The sequence below is a fragment of the Panthera uncia genome (genome assembly GCF_023721935.1).
Source record: "Panthera uncia isolate 11264 chromosome D3 unlocalized genomic scaffold, Puncia_PCG_1.0 HiC_scaffold_8, whole genome shotgun sequence".
Taxonomy (NCBI): Eukaryota; Metazoa; Chordata; class Mammalia; order Carnivora; family Felidae; genus Panthera; species Panthera uncia.
This window is the reverse complement of record NW_026057586.1, coordinates 64,924,605-64,941,648: the sequence shown is the minus strand read 5'-3', so window position 1 is coordinate 64,941,648 and position 17,044 is coordinate 64,924,605. Positions and strand designations below refer to the sequence as shown.

The window sequence follows — 17,044 nt, the reverse complement described above, 5'->3', positions numbered from 1 at the left end:
TTATGCATTCAGACAATCAAGGCTCACCCTTAAAGCCACAGCTTAGCCACCACCTGGAAGGTACACAACAGGCAGTGGCCACATGGGAGGTGGCATCAGTACAGGCTCCACCTGCCCTCTGCAGCCACAGCGTGGCTGTGTGCACACAACACTCACACCCACATAGGAGGGACAGAGGAAGGACACGGGGAGGCTGCAGCAAAGCTCGCTGCCTCTAGTAACGTGTGCACGAAGCTTTGGTTCACAATGGCGCATCTGGCTGTTCTGAGAGCAAACAGTCACAGTCAAATGATTATTCACAGCTGCAGACAGGAGGCAAGACAGAAGCAAGTGTCTAATTACAGCAACTTGATTTAAGGGTTTTGTTTATAAACGTCAACACAGAAGCCAACCTCAGTCGCATAGGTGGCAAGGGAGGGATACACTGTGGGTGGCACACAAGACCCAACATTGTCTTCCTGAAAACAAATGCCATCAACACCAACCACGGGGGACATGATGGAGAACAGGCACACCCGTGGAATGTGACAATGCAACCCAGCACTGGGCTCCTGCAGCTGACAGTGCACCAGGAGCACACAGCACCCTGAGCAGGCCCTGGTGATAGGGAACTGATGACTACCTGTACCTTGCACATGGGGACAACCAAGGGCCCTAAGCACACCCACATCCTCTGGGGTTCAGGGCAGGAACACACTTATCCCTGCACTGGTCCACAGGAGCCACTTGGAAAACACAGGCTGCTGGTCAAAGTAACAAGCTGGCCACCAGGTCTGGCTGCATAGGGCAACTGCCCTTGAAATCCAGTGAAGCCATTGTCACAGGGAAGACAGCCACCATCCATGTGTTTATGCCAGGTCTGGAGAAGAGTGCCACTTTGTGATCACGGATGGATTGCACTGAGGGTCCTTATTTCCTCTTTTAAAATCCCCATGCTAAAATGCATTAACTTGTTTATATCTGCTACATGACTCCAAATCTACCTTCTACTCTCACTGTAAAAGTTTCTTTCCAAATGCTAAAATTTCATAAAAGCTTTAAAAATTGATGGGTGGACAGATGGACTTGACTGTGCAAAAATCATTAGTAAAAAGTTGCCAGAGGCCAGTGAAGGTGAGGGGCCTCAGTGTCTTAAGAAGGCGTGTTTTTAGGACATTAAGACTTACTCAGAAAAATGGACCGCACGCCAACCCAGGACCAGGGCAACAAGCCAGGCATACACTGGCAATGCATTTCAAGGATGGTAAATAATCACCTTGAGGGTTTGCCTACAATCTCTGAAAAATAGTTCTGATTCTAAAATTGTGTTTATTTTAAACCAAAAAGGTCTGAAATACTCCTTCCTGTTATAACCTTTTCAGAGAAAAAGGGAAAACACAAGAGGCAGGGAAGGGGATGGGGGTCCCAGCGTGCGCCTTCTGACCAGGTCCCTGCAGTGGTCTGCGGGAACCCTGGGCACAGGGTACCACAGAACTTTGCCACCACTTTCTCATTTTATCTGACATTTGTCAGTGCATGTTATGTACTGACACACATGAAAACCTTCATCAAACCAGTCTGCAGCAAGTCCACATAAGCAGAGGTTATCCACAGTTATTGTCAAGCTCTTGGCTTCCACCTGTGTGGACAAGCAGAGTCCATCCTTGAACACGCCCACTCAGACCTGTGGGCGGCCCCCAAGGAAGAGCTTTGTGGCCCTGCTGTCCCCCTGCACCAGAGCCCCACCCCTCTGGCCCTGACAGCAGATGCCTGGCCGCAGGGGAGGAACTCAGATCGGAGGCCCGAAGCTGCAGAGTGAGTGGCGTGAGGTCTCCCTGGCAGCAGAGCTGGCAGTCCCCGCGCCTGACCCTGCTGCCTCCCTCATACGTCCACAGTGCACAGGGGCTCGCCACCAGGCTGGGCAGACGCCACAATAGACATCTTGGGTTTCTTTCGTGTCTCCTCCTGAAAGAACAACAAAGGTCAGGGATGCCAACAAAGTAGGAACATGAGGCCAAGCGCAACTTCAGGCAAGAGGCTCCTGAGGCAGGGTGGATATGTGAGGGGGCGAGCTCAGCACACTGGTGCCAGGTAGCCTCTGGAGTAGGAGGGCACCACTGCTTTGCAGTATACCACATGAGAAGGAAGGTCTGAGGAGTGGACCAGATGGGGGCTGGCTGGGTCTCCCTGGATGCCATCTCAGAGAACTGTGTGCTGGTGCTTCCCTGGGAAGCAGACCACACACCCAGAAGTGAAGGGCCAAGGAAGTTACAGCCACCAGGGACAATCACGTAGGTGGTTCTCTCTCCCCATCCCAACTTGAGGGCAGGTTCTCTCTCCCCGCCCCAACTTGAGGCATCTCCTGGACCAGAAAGGCCAAACATACAACAGATTCTCATTCCCCACCTCCCCCTCCCTGGGGTTTTATATAGGCCTCCAGGCAAATACCACAGCTTCACAAGGTCCTAGCCTAGAAGACCCTCAGGCAAGTGGTTTTAGGAAGCTTCATCAGGACTAAGCCTTACCCAGGTTCAATGTTCTGTGAACCATGCTCCTCCCTCACAGAAATGACAAGGACCCAAAGAAGAAGAGGCCCAGGATGGCAGTCTGTGTCCCACAAGACCCTGAGAATGGGAGGCCTGGCTGGTATAACGTCCCTGCCTTCAAACTGAGTACTGAGTGGAAATACCCAGAAGGCAGGTCCTTCACAACCACAGGCCAGGGCTGAGAGTTCTATAATGTAACTAAAAAGTGAATTGATCTGATGCAAATGTCATGAATGCTGAAACGCAAGGAAAAGCACATCTACCCTAGAAGTGTTGAGGCTGACTTCCCTCCCATAGCTGCCAATGTGGCTGTGCTAGGTGCCCCTCCCCTCCCTTGAGGGCAAGAGGATGAGGGTGCGGAGGGGCCTTTGGTGCTGGCCGGGCCTGCACACTCACCCTCTCCTCAGCCAGCCTCTTCATCTCCTCCTGTAGTTTGCTCAGGATGTGCAGGTTTGGCTTGTTCTTCTTGGCATATTGCTGCAGCTCAATCACACTTTTGTCCGAGGTCTCCTGGGGAGCACAGCACCTTGCTCTCAGGACTGCCTGGGGCAGGCCCCACAGACATATTACGGCCAGCAGCCAGAGCTGCACTCCCAACCCACACCTGGCAGCTGACACAGCCACAGAGAACGCAGACCAGTCCACAGCTGCCCAGCTCACTTTCTGACCATACTACCCCCACTTCTGCCTCACCCTGAGCAGGCAGAAGCCACAGCCTCTTCCCTTCATGGGGCAAAGGCATCCTGGCACCCAGCTGCCTCCACTCCTGCCATTGGCTGGGCACTCGTACTGCCCAGACCCTCAGAGTGGAACGATCAGAGTACGGCCTCCACCAGTAGGGACAGCGTGCTGCCCAATGGGATAAACCCTGGCACTGGAGCCCAGCTGGGAGCCCATCAGCCCTAGACACTGCGCTCTCTGCATATCTGCAAACCCTCCAACTTTGAGAACAGGATCAAGCTGTCCTGAGGCCCTTCCTGTCTGAAAAGGCCATCTCTGAGGCCGCCTGCTGTGCCTTCGAGTGTCAGACTCCACCTGTCCTCCAAAAGATACAGGCTGAGGCTGTGCCTAGACTGGACGCTCATCCTCCAACTTAGGGAGAGTTCCCACTCACAGGCCAAAGCAGGCTTTTCTCAATCAGCCCAAACAAGATACAGCACAAAAGTAAAGGCACGTGAAGGCAGAACTCAGCCTCATCTGCAGTCATTGGAGTTTTCTCAGCAACACATATCTGGAGGTTCCTCTCTAAGCACCTTGGGGGCCCAGTGTCACCTCCTTAGATGCCACATGGCCACCCCTCCCCTCACTGGGATGCAGGTAACCCAGACTATTTCTGGAAACATCAGGGTAAAAATAAACGTAAACACCTCCCAGGACTTCCCTCCACCCCACAAAACATACAAACCTAAGGGTACTGGTTTAAATCTCTCGATCCCGGCAAAACAGCAGAAACTAAACAGATGACGTGTACAGGTGTTTAGTTAAAAAAAACTGGTGTTCATAAGCAGGAAGAGGTGCCCTGCATCTCTTACTCTCCCTTAAGCTTCTAGGGGTCCTCAAATTAATCCAAGGGCTTGCAGTTCCAGTGTGGGGGAAGGGGAGACACCAGGTCTCAGCTCAGAAGCTTCCTCTCCACTGGGGCTGGCAGCACTCACCACCTGTACGTCCTGCTGGACAGGCTCACCCCACACAGCCAGAACCAGGCCCAGGCTTCTCAGGGAGGGAGACACAGCATGAATGACCACCTCCCACCCTCAAGGTCACAGACATGGCCCAGCAAAGCGCCTGAGAAGCAGCCTTGAACAAGAGCAGAGCTGCCCATCACTATCTCCGGTGACAGCAGGACCTCAAACAGGTGTGCCACGGTGGAGGGAGGATGATAAGCACAGAGGCTGCCCTAGGTCCTAGGGAGGAGCCTGGTTACCTGTTTGACCATCTTGCTGCTTTCGCGACCATACATGCGCAATAAAGACCCCCAATTCTTGACATGTGGGTGCAGCAGCTGAAGGATTTTCTGAGAGGCTAACTGTTTTCCAACTCTCTTATTCTTACCTGTGAGGAAGGAAGAGGAAATGTGGAGAGGGAGTCACTAGAACATTCAGCTGTCAACATGGCCACCTTGCCTAGAGAGGAGACACACCTGCCATTCCCCCACCCAGCAAACGGCATGTTCTACAGGAGGGGGTACAGACGTCTTCCACCACTGCAGTCGGCACTGGAGTCTCACAAAGCTGAGACCAGGACCCACCCTAACCCCATTTAGCAGAACAGCTCCCTCAAAGGCTTCAGAAAATCAGAATGGGCCCAAGGTCATAACTTACAAGGCCTCCCTCCCACCACACCCTACACTTCCAGAGATACAGACAAGCAAAACGAGCACCATGAAGCACATGGCCCAAGGCTCCTTGGGGACAGGCACAGGGGAGGGAGGCTCTGCCAGAAAGCCCAGAGGAGTTTCCAGAGGGTGTATGAACTTTGAAAGAGGAGTTTCTATGTATGCAGAGGGAAGGTGGGGCCAGGGAGCAGAGTGGGTCTGGAGAACAGAGTGGGTCTGAGTGCCAGGAGATGCCTATGGCCAGACAAACCAAGGTGGCCACACTTCCCAGATAGGGAGGTCAATGGTGCCAGCACTCCTTCTATGCCACACCTGCCTGCTCCAGAAGGGGGCTCAGTGAGGACTAATATCTGCTGAATCACAGGGGACACCCAGGTCTGTGAGTTCTGTGATTTTCCCAAGGTCAACTTGTGTGTTACTTTCTAGTTTACACAGCACTGGGTTTGTGTTTATAGTAGTCATACAAAGTTTTCTTTTAAAATAAAGTTGTTTTCAGAAGTGGTTACTTTAGGGGTGCCTGGGTGGCTCAGTCAATTAAGCATCTGACTCTTGATTTCAGTTCAGGTCATGATCTCAGTGTGTGAGTTTGAGCCCCACGTCAGATTCTGCACTGACAGTGCAAAGCCTGCTTGGGATTCTCTGTCTCCCTCTTTCTCTGCCCTTCCCCCCACTCGTACATGGCACACTCTCTCAAAAATAAACATTAAAAGATAAGATAAAATAAAACGTAGTTATTTCAAAAACCAAATTCAGTGGGGCGCCTGGGTGGCTCAGCCAGTTAAGCATCCACTGGCTCAGGTCACGATCTCATGGTTTGTGAGTTTGAGTCCTGGATCAGGCTCTATGCTGACAGCTAGCTCAGAGCCTGGAGCCTGTCTTCAGATTCTGTGTCTCCCTCTCTCTCTGTCCCTCCCCTGCTCACACTCTCTCTCTCTCTCTCAAAAATAAACATAAAAATTTTTTTTTTAAATAAAGAAGTTAAAAATAAATAACCAACCAAATTTGGTAAATACTGCAGGTGGTGTACACAAAGACCAGAAATGGGGCAGGCACATCACCCAGCACAGGGACACAGAGTAGGGCAGGGCAAGGGCTCTGCTGCCATTCTAGGACATCCCTCCTCCTACCACAGGGACCATGGGCTGGATGGGGCACTAGTGGCAGGAGGGGGAAAACATGGCCTAGCCAAAGTGACCAGCCCAAGCCCAGGAACTAGGAGGATAGGGTTGGTACAGGCAGGACTACCACAGTCCCACCTCAGACTGACTGGCTTTCAGACAGAGGTCGATAGGAGATGCCAGTGGACACGGAGGACTGCGGGTGGTCAGCACACAAGGCAGGAGCTTGGAAGTGATGCCAGGGTAGTGGCCTGAGACTAAGCCCCAGAGGCTCAGGGCTCCCAGACAGGCCACATGGCAGTGTGCAACCTCCCCAGTGGTCAAGGGAAACTGCAGTGGGGTGACAGGGAGGAGGGAGGCAGTCCTTACACCAGCCGCGCACTGTGTGTTTGCCGCACGCCATGACATATTCACTCTTCTGGTTTTTACCAGGAACCACTTCAAACTTGATGGATGTATCACCCATTCCATGGTTTCTTAAAGAAAAAACAAAGACAACCAGTGCCATCGGCTGAGGACAAAGAAATGACAGCTTCAGGAAAGGCTTTAAAGGCTCTCTAAAGACAATGCCAACCCTTTCCCCAAACCGCACTTCTCAGCTGAAAAGGAGGGGATTCTCCTGATCCGATCTCACAGGCTCTGACTGACCAGCAGGCACAGGGGCTTCTGTGCACACAGGGAATACTTGCAATGGCTTGGCCTTTAGCATCACCTCTTGAACCAGGATAAATAGCTAGTAAAGACATTGGGCACCAAAAGAAAAGCCCCCACACAACCCTACTCAGAAGGGGAAGCACCCGCCCTACCTTTTAAGGCACTCGTGAAGGATCTGATAGGGAGACAACAGTCCGGCCTTGCTGGTCAGCTCGTAGACCCGTGAGTCCTCGATACTGATGTGGTTAAAATACTACAAAACAAAGCAGCCACTCCTAAGTGCTGGACCGAGCCTGCTGGCCTCACGGAGCTGTTCCCCATGCTGTCTGCTTCCCCCAGAAGATTCCTGTCATCTTTACTGCCTTGAAGAGCACATTGCGCCCCCACCTCATTGTCCAGCAGCCCCTCTGAGACAGGACAAGCAGTGCTGTGCTAGGTTGGAGAGTATGCTGCAACGGGGTGGCAAAGCTTGGTGCTGCCTGGGAGCCTTTTCTGAATCTGAGTCTGATCAATTAGTCAGAAATCTAAAGACAGACAACCTTAGAAAAGAATTTTGAAGATCATCATAAGTGAGATTATAGAAGACAAAAGGTAAATCAGACAAAAGAGATGCACTCTAAAAAGGCCAAGCTCTCTGAAGGCTGTGAAGGGCCTGGCCTGGCTCCTGTTTCAAACACAGAGTCATCCTGTCCTAGCTCTGAGACCAACTGCTATGCCCAGAGAACAGAACAATTAAAGGGTTAATGGGAAACCACTTAACCAGTTGAGGGGGAAAAAGAGAAGTTCTGCACAACAGAGGCAGGCAGCAGCCAGGAGGCAGCGTTGACCCCAACCAGACTTGGGCCTCTGCTGAGCCGCCCTCTGTGAACGGAGGATGTGGCCTAGTTCACTCAGCACAGCCCACCTCCCTGGTGGGGACTGCTGGGCTTCTGGGGTTGCCATAGCAAGGTACCACCAAGTGGGTGGCTTATTTATTTTTTCACAATTCTGGAGGCCAGAAGTCCCAAAGCAAGGTGTCAGCAGGCCACGTTCCCTTTGAAACCTCTATGAGAGATTCTTTCTGGACCTTCCCAGGTTTTGGCAGCACCAAGCTTTCTTTAGCATCACTCCCAACTCCACCCAGCCTTCTCTCCACTTCCCTCCCTCTTCTTACAAGAACACAACACTTATAAGAACACTACTCTGGGCAGGGAGGCAGGGGTTCCTCTCTCAGCGGACTGTGACTGAGTCAAGGAAAGCAAGGTGACATTTCTAAAGGGAATTGCTGATTCTGGTGAGCTAGAAATCTCCCTACTCTCATTTGGCTACAGTTTCCAACAGGTCCCCACAAGATACCTCCACTTACGAGCATCTGCATCAGCATGGATCAGTTTCCAGGGAAAGTTATTCACCAAGACATCAGGCCCTAGACCCATCCTTAGTGGCTAGCCAGGCAGCCGACCCATCCATGGTGGCTGGCTCTCTCATTTCAGCCCTTTGATAACCCAGTCTCTAACCAGCAGTCGGCACCTGGGCTGTGGACCTGTGGTCAGACTGAGCAAGACCACCTGTGTACCCACGATCCTCCCTGACAGAGCCGAGGCAGACACACACATGGCAGAAGAACACACACTAAGAAGCCCAAAGATATCCAACAGACGCTGGCAAAGGCCCATACCACAATTACCTGCACCAAGAGCCACAGTCACATGTTGCAGGTTAACCTGCAAGGAGCATGTAGAGACTATAGTACAAAGGGCAGAAGTGGCCCAATGACAACAGTACAGAAGAAGTTTGGATCACTGGTGCCCAACAGATACTGAAAGACCCTGAGAGAGCACCACAGACAGACCAGCACCCATAAACCCAACAATTTAAATAAAATGGACCAATTCCTTGAAAAGTGCAAATTACCCAAACTGCTCTATTCAAGAAGTTGAACTTGTAGTTAAAAGGTCCCTTCAAAGAAAACTCCACACTCAGATCGTTTCATTGGCAACAACTACCAAATATTTAAGAAAAAAAAAATTATACCAATTCTAGACAATCTTTCAAAACACCACAAGAGGAGGGACAATTGCCAATTCATTTTATGATGTTAGCAGTACCCTTATTAACACCAAAGAGAACTACAAAATAATAATCCTCACAAACACAGGTGTAAAAATCCTACATAGAGTATTAGCAATTCGTAACCATTAACACATAAAAACAAATCTATGCCATGCCCAAGAAAGGACTTACTTAGCCCAGGAATGCATTAAAAAAAAAAAAAAAATCTATCAACATAATACATTATATCAACAAATTAAGGAGGAAAAAGTCTGTAATATCAATTGATAAGGAAAGGCATTTGACAAAATGCAACATCCTTTCATGATAAAAATACTCAACAAACTAGGAATAGAAGAATCCTTCCTCAACCTGATAGAGGGCATCAACAAACAACTAACACCTAACATCATATTCAATGGTCAGAGACTATATGCTTCACCCCAAAATCAGGAACAAGACAAGGATGTCCACTCTCCCCACTGCTACTCAACATGTAATGGAGCTTCTAGTCAGAGTAGTAAGGCAAGAAAAAGAAACAAAAGGCATCTAGATTGGAAAGGAAGAAATCAAACCATCACAGTCAACCTGGTCGGTACATAGAAATCCCAAAGAAATCTACAGAAAAACTACTGGAACTAATAAAGCAGTTCAGCAAAGCCACAAGACATACGATCAATATACGACAGTAAATGAGATCGCTATACACTAGCAATCAACACAACTGAAACTAAAGTGCTACTCACAACAGTTCCAAAACACATGTGAAATACTCAAGTCCAAATCTAGTAAAACATGTGAAAGATCTGCATACTAAAAATGACCAAACACTAATAAAAGACATCAAAGACTTCAATAAATGGAGAGATACACTGGGTTTGTGAACTGAAAGACTCAATACTGTTAGGAAGTCCATTCTCTCCAAATTTATCTACAGATGTAACACAATTCCAATCAAAATCTCAACAGAACTTTTTGTACTGACATACTGTTTCTATACGGAAGGGAAAAGTAGCTGGAGTAACCAAAAAGTGCTTTTGAAAAAGAACAAAGTTTGAGGGTTCGCACGGATTCCAAGAATTCATGTCATCAAGAAGGTATGGCATTGGTGAAAGGTCACACAGATCAAGGAGACAGAGTGCAGAGACAGACCCACACACACATGCTCATCTGGCTCGACAGACATGCAAAGGCACCCAGTTGGACATATACTTATCATACGGCCCAGCAAGGCCATCTTGGGTGCTTAGCTACACTCACGTGGAAAACCGGAGAGCCTCACAGCAGCCAAATGCTAATCACCCAAAAATGGAAATGCACTCAACACCCCTCAAGTAAGAAGAACATACTAGGCACTGCCCTGCAGTAGGCACACTCAGCAGCAAAAATTACCCAACCATCAACACCAGCACCAACACAGAGGATTCTCAAGTGCATCACTGAGTTGGAGCTTGGTTCTAAGGCTACCTCCCCTGTGACTCCACTGATAAGACATTTGGGAACTGGCTAACCTACAGAGATAGCTCAGTGGCTACCTGGGTAAAAAGAAAGTTTTGACTACAAAGGGGCAGAAGGGGGCAGTTTAAGAAAACTGGGAGGGGGAGAACATTTGAAAATGTCTTCATTGCGCTGTTGGTTACATGACAAAACTACACGTTTCAAAATTCACAGAAGTGTACCAAAAAGTGCATTTACCACTCTATAATTTTTTTTTAATTTTTTGAGAAAGTGAGCAACTGCGAACACACACGAGCAGGGGAGGGACACAGGGATAGGGAGAGAGAGAATCCCAAGCAGGCTCCACACTATCAGTATTGAGCCTGATGGAGGGCTCAATCTCATGACCTGAGCCAAAATTAAGAGTCGGACACTTAACCAATCGAGCCACCTAAGTGCCCCGAACTCTCTATTAAAACCTAAATTGGTCGGGGGCGGGGGAAGGGAGCCAAAAAAAACCAAGTCACTAATGCCTAAATTCTAGAACAAGCATGAACCAACCACAACCCACAGCTACCTAAAAAGCTATAAAATACTAAGAAGAAATCACCCCAGGTCTTGTGAAAAGGCTCAGTACCAGTTCTGCTCATCTGTTTTTGCCTTTTTAATCAACACCAAACATGCTATGCCCTGAGCCTCTGCTTCCATGGCAATTCTAGAATTCTGGATATTCTATATCCACACCACCATTGCATGTGGACTTTGTGCCACTGTACGTCAAGGACAGCAGTGCATAGCGAGAGCTCCCAAAGAACCAGGGCCTGCCCAGCCAACCTTGGCATCCTGCCCCCACAGCTGGAACTCTGGAGCCACACCTCCACAAGGGCACCATGGGGAAGAGGGACTGCCACCCACCCACCAAGCTACTGACAAGGATGTGACAGAAACACCGTCACAATTTTTCAGGAGCAAGACAGCAATTCCTATCAGTCACAATTGTGCTGCTCTAGTACTTTCAACCTGACAGAAAAGCTACTTACTTCTCTGACAAATTTTAAAATGGGAAATAAGTACACACATATACAATTAAATTCTAAGTGTGAAAAAAAACCTCTCCAGAGGATGAGGACATTTTTGGTCATCAGACACATAATCTGGTCCTTGTATCCAGTTCAGGGAGCGCCTAAAACTTTAGAATTTCCTAATAGGAGTATCTTTTGTTATTCAAAGAAGTCCCTCTGGACCTCATCTGAGTTTATGCTAATTAGGCATGGTGGGGGGCAGGGCCTAGACAGCTTCATGATGGGGCTGGTCACCAGAAAGACCAACCATGATTAAGCACCTCTTCATCTGGCTGTCCATTTGTATTCTTTTTTTTTAACGTTCATTTATTTTTGAGACAGAGAGAGACAGAGCATGAACGGGGGAGGGTCAGAGAGAGAGGGAGACACAGAATCTGAAACAGGCTCCAGGCTCTGAGCAGTCAGCACAGAGCCCGATGCGGGGCTCGAACTCACATACCGCGAGATCGTGACCTGAGCCGAAGTCAGACGCTTAACCGACTGAGCCACCCAGGCGCCCCTGTATTCTTAATAATAAACCAGTAAACGTAAAGAAGTTTCCCTGAGTTCTGAGAGCAAATTCTAAAAAAGTTCTCATTCAAGCAAATTAATGAACCCAAGGGAAGTCACGGAAACCCCTGAATCTGTAGTTGGCTGGTCAATGTGGGTGGCCTGCGCACCCCATTTGTGGCTGGAATGTGAAGTGTGGGCAGTCTTTTGGAACTGAGCCAACTCCATGTAAATAGTGTGAGAACTGAGCAAAGTTGCAGACACCTAGCTGGTGTCAGAGAATTGGAGAACCAACATGAAAAAGTCCTTTGTGTGTACAAGGGAACTTTTATACCTGGGATTTCCGAGCTGCCCACATAGCCTCCTCTACCTGGGAAGACCTCCTCTCTCAAGCTTGCCTTTTTTTTTTTTTTAATTTTTTAATGTTTATTTATTTTTTAGAGAGAGAGACAGAGTGTGAGTGGGGTAGGAGCAGAGATAGAGAGGGAGACCTAGAATCCAAAACAGGCTCCGGGCTCTGAGCTGTCAGTACAGAGCCTGCTGTGGGGCCAGAACTCGGGACCAGCGAGGTCATGACCTAGGCTGAAGTTGGACACCCAACCAACTGAGCCACCCAGGCACCCCTCTCAGGCTACTTTCTGATGTTATTTCTGGAAAGATCCCTCACTTTCCAGAAGAGCCCCAGAGTACATGGCCAGATCCTGAATCTTACTACTATCCAGCACAACCTGAGGCACAAATTCCAGAAACCTACAGTCTCTGTCACAGCAGATGCCTCACTAGAGGTGCTAATGTAAAAGGCTCCAGGGACAAGGGTGCAGCCACAATGACCTTACAGACTGTACAGGGCAGGAGGAAAGGTGGAAAATGAAAGAACTGAGCACAAAGACTGCCAGCTGGTCATCATCAAAACCATGCACTCTAGAGAAGAGGTAACCACCAGTCTCTGACCACCAAGCATGAGGTAGAGACAGGGTTAACATCACAGTCTGGGGCAAGCTTGTAGCCCTCCAAGAGTGTATACCACCAGACAGCCACATATGAGGCCACATGCAGGTGGTGGGACTGCAAAAAGCAGCTGGGACAGAGCAGGTAACTGGAGCGACAGACCATTCTTCAACACACAAGGCTGGGAGAGCCATGGAACACCCCTGGGTCCCTAAGCTGGCCAGAATGAAACTGGGAGGTCCCTGCTTAGGGAACTACAATGGTGCTAAATACAAAAGTGAACTAAAGCCAACAGTAAGCACAGAGACTTTCAGATTAAAAACTGGACTGAAATGCTAATTCATTCAGTTAATAACCAACCAAGCCAGATGCTGGTATCTTAGAGGCCACAACACTAAATGGAGACCGTCTTGGATCTTATCTTGAAACCAGGTGTTCCTAACACTTGCTGTACTAACCCTGGAGAATTTTCCATTATCTCAACATGTCAAAAATTTCTTAAATCAACTATAATTTACTGAGTTACTTTAAACTTTACCACAACAGCCACAGGCAGTGGGGCGTGGGTGCTGCATGCTTAGACAGGTAAGACACACATCCCCACCGCATTGGGCAACAGCAGAGGCTACTCAGATGAGCTGCTATGACAAAGCAAAGCTCCATCTTCCAAAAAGGCTGCTGGAGCCGCACATCCCCTGCTTGCCTAGGCCAAGCTGACTCCCAGCACCAGAACCATAGCTACCCCTTCCAGTTTCTGCTACCCCGTATCAGAGAATGGTGGCGTGCAACCTATACAGCCCATGCATCATCAACTGCAACAACCAATCCTAAGGGCCTTGGCAGGCTATGGGTAGAGGTGTAGGTAACAAGTTCTCCAACATGCCTTGGAAGCCTCCCTCAACAACCACTGTTCCATAGTTAGGTTATTGAGAAATAAAGTTGAAAATGTGATTTTTCCTGAAGGAGCTAGTCTTTTTGAGATTTTGTTTGCTGAGTGGGCTCTGTGATCTGTCTATGGCCCATCTATGACAATAAAGCACAAAAAATAGACACCCGAGTGCAATTTAAACTGCCATGGGCACTTTACCATATTTTAGAATAGTCTCAGTCTAAAAAGATTGGAAAAAATGTTTAGTTTTTTTAACGTTAATTTATTTTCGAGAGAGTGTGCACGCGTACGAGTAGGGGAGGGGCAGAGAGAAAGGACAGAGGATCAGAAAAAGGCTCCTCGCTGATAGGAGAGCCCAATGTGGGGCTTGAAACCATGAGATCATGACCTGAGCTGAAGTCAGACTTAACCAACTGAGCCACCCAGGTGAATACTGTTTTATATTTTGTCTTTTTTGTTTTTGAAAAAAAGTTTTAAACACATCCTATACCAGTTCTAGGGTGACAGAATAAAAAAACCTCCAAATTTTGCTCTTCCACAGGATCAACAAGAACACTGACTAAAACTGTCAAAATCAACTTTTTCAGAATTCTGGAAATTAAAGACAACAATCTGGGGAGCATTTATTCAAGAAAAAAATGGCTGAATTTTGCTAAGAACAATGAGCTTTGTAGCATTTTATTTATAAAATTTGGCCCATTCCTGTCTTCTCTTCCCAGCTCTGTGGTAGCCTTGGGAACCAGCAAGGCTGGTTCAATGAAGAAGGCAAACTGGTTCCCCAACAACCCAAGCCCAGAGAACCACTGCTGTCTGGTCCATGTGGCAGCTCTACAGAAAAGCTCATTGTAAAACTTGCCTTTATGCGACCCAACTCAGAGTTCATTTGGTGAAAACAGCCCAATTCCCCAGGAAATCTATCAAAAATAATCAGTGGCAACTGTTTCATACGGCAGTTGCCTGAGGCTGGGATACCAGCTGGCAAGCAAGAGACAGGTCAGAAAACATAAAAGGAAAAGCTAGAGAATGAGATGCCCTTAAAAGGCTTTGAAAAGCTCCAACTTGTCTGGAGATCTAGGTGGCCACTTGCATGCCCAGGAAAGTCCTGGGAAGGCCCAAATCTCCTGATTGACTCAGAAGCTCTGTGCAAGTGGGAAGGAAGTAAAGGCTAAGGCACAATTGTCAACTACTAGAGCATTAAAGGTGACCCCAACATGCATAAAGAGCTCCCTAGCAAAGGCTGGGAGACTTACTGATTTAGGTCAGGAAATCTCTGACTTGGATTTCACAAAATAGTCTAGGAAAGTCACTATTATGGGTTCAATTCTGTCCACCCACATATTGATAGGCTGAAATCCTAACTTCCAGTACCTCATTATATAACCTTTTTTGCAGATAAGGTCCTTACAGACATAATCAAGTTAAAATGAGGTCATTAGGGTGGGCCCTAATCCAATATGACTACTGTCACTATAAACAGATTCAGAAACAAACACACAGTACAGGGAGAAGGACTGTTATCAGTTATCTCCAACTGTTATCTCCAAACAGAGAGAGGCCTGAAAGAGATCTTTCTCTCCTAGCCTTCAGAAGAAACCAACCTTGCTGACACCTTGAGTTTAGATGTCCAGTCTCCAGAGCTGTGAGGCAAGAAATATATCCTTGGGATGTCTGGGTGGTTGTAGGTTAAGGGTCTGACTTCAGTTCAGGGAATGATCTTGTGGTTAGTGGGTTTGAGTACTGCATCAGGCTCTGTGCTAACAGTTCAGAGCCTGTAGCCTGCTTCAGACTCTATGTCTCCCCCTCTCTCTCTGCCCCTCCCCTGCTTGTGCTCTCTCAAAAATGATAAATATTTTTTTTTAAAAGTTGTCCTCTAACTGGTAATCTTGATATCCACATTATTTAAAATGCCCAGATTTAACGAGACATGAACTAAAACACAAATGTATATGCCATACAAGATAAAGAAAAGTAGTCAATACAAACCATCCCTGAGGAGGGGCACCTGGGTGGCTTGGTCAGTTAAGGGTCCAACTCTTGATTTTGGCTCAGGTCATGATCTCACAGTTCGTGGGATCAAGCCCCACATCAGGCTCTGCGCTGACAGCTTGGAGCCTGCTTGGGATTCTCTCCTCTCTCTGCTGCTCCCCCGCTCAAGTGCTCATGCATATGCTTGCACACTCTCTCAAGATAAACATTAAAAAATAAATAAAATAAACCAGCTATAATATGCTCAAAAAACTAAAACAAACCACCACATCTAAAGAATTAAAGGAAAGCATAAGAACAGTATCTCACCAGACTATCAATTAAGACAAAGAAAATAAATAAATAAATAACAGTGCCCCATAGACCTGTGGGATACCCTGAGTGTACTAGGTTACCTATAATGGGATTCCCAGAAAAAGAGGAAACTAAAGGGCAAAAAAAATTATGAGAAAATAAAGGCTGAAACTTCTTAAAGATGGAAAACATTACGTATCCAAGAAGCTCAACAAATTCCAAAAAGAATAAACTAAAGAAATCTATACCTACACATTTCTGTCAAAGGCCAAAGACAAAATCTGAAAACAGTACAAGAAACAACTCATCAATAACGTGATTCTCAGTAAGATTAACAGCCGATTTCTCATTCCTTATAGAGGCCAGAAGGCAGACAGATCACCACTATGAAGAAAAACAATGTCAACTAAGAATTCTATACGCAGGGGTGCCTGGGTGGCTCAGTGAGTTAAGCGTCCAACTCTTGATTTTGGCTCAGGTCATGATCTCACGGTTATTAACTTTGAGCCCCGTACAGGGCTCTGCACTGAGTGTGGAGCCTGCTTGGGATTCTTGCTCTCTCTCCCTCTCTCTTTGCCCCTCCCTGGTTCTCTCTCAAAGTAAATAAATAAACTTAAAAAAAATTCTATACCCAGCCAGCAAAACTATGCTTCAAAAAGAGAATCATTGGGGCGCCTGGGTGGCGCAGTCAGTTGAGCGTCCGACTTCAGCCAGGTCACGATCTCGCGGTCCGTGAGTTCGAGCCCCGCGTCAGGCTCTGGGCTGATGGCTCGGAGCCTGGAGCCTGTTTCCGATTCTGTGTCTCCCTCTCTCTCTGCCCCTCCCCCGTTCATGCTCTGTCTCTCTCTGTCCCAAAAATAAATAAAAAACGTTGAAAAAAAAAAAAAAATAATTAAAAAAAAAAAAAAAAAAAGAGAATCATTAAGGGACACCTGGGTGGCTCAGTCAGTTAAGCGTCCAGCTGCAGCTCAGGTCACGATCTCATGGTTCAAGGGTTTGAGCACCCACGTCAGGCTCTGTCCTGACAGCTCAGAGCCTGGCACCTGCTTCAGATTCTGTCTCCCCCTCTCTCTCTGCCCCTCACCCACTCGTACTCTCTCTCTCTCAAAAAATAACCATTTAAAAAAAAATTTTTTTTAAAGGGAATTGTTAAGACATTCTCAGATAAACAAAAATTGAGAGAATCCACAGCTAGTGGAACTGCCCTCCAAGAAATACTGAAGAGCAGTATTTCTTGGGGGGGGGTGGGGGAGTGG

At 47.7% G+C, this 17,044-nt stretch overlaps 1 protein-coding gene across 2 annotated transcripts in view; it reads right to left on the bottom strand.

Annotated features, from left to right (window-relative positions):
- Positions 1-333: 333 nt before the first annotated feature.
- Positions 334-17,044, bottom strand: part of DGCR8 (DGCR8 microprocessor complex subunit) — a 37,164-nt gene continuing 20,453 nt past the window's right edge. For both annotated transcript variants that reach the window (XM_049620586.1, XM_049620587.1), the window contains 5 exons: positions 6,785-6,885; positions 6,348-6,454; positions 4,450-4,577; positions 2,922-3,035; positions 334-1,944 (listed from right to left, as the gene is read on the bottom strand). In XM_049620586.1, the coding sequence (XP_049476543.1) occupies positions 1,861-1,944; positions 2,922-3,035; positions 4,450-4,577; positions 6,348-6,454; positions 6,785-6,885 (534 nt within the window). In that variant the 3' untranslated portion in view covers positions 334-1,860. The remainder of the gene's footprint in view (positions 1,945-2,921; positions 3,036-4,449; positions 4,578-6,347; positions 6,455-6,784; positions 6,886-17,044) is intronic.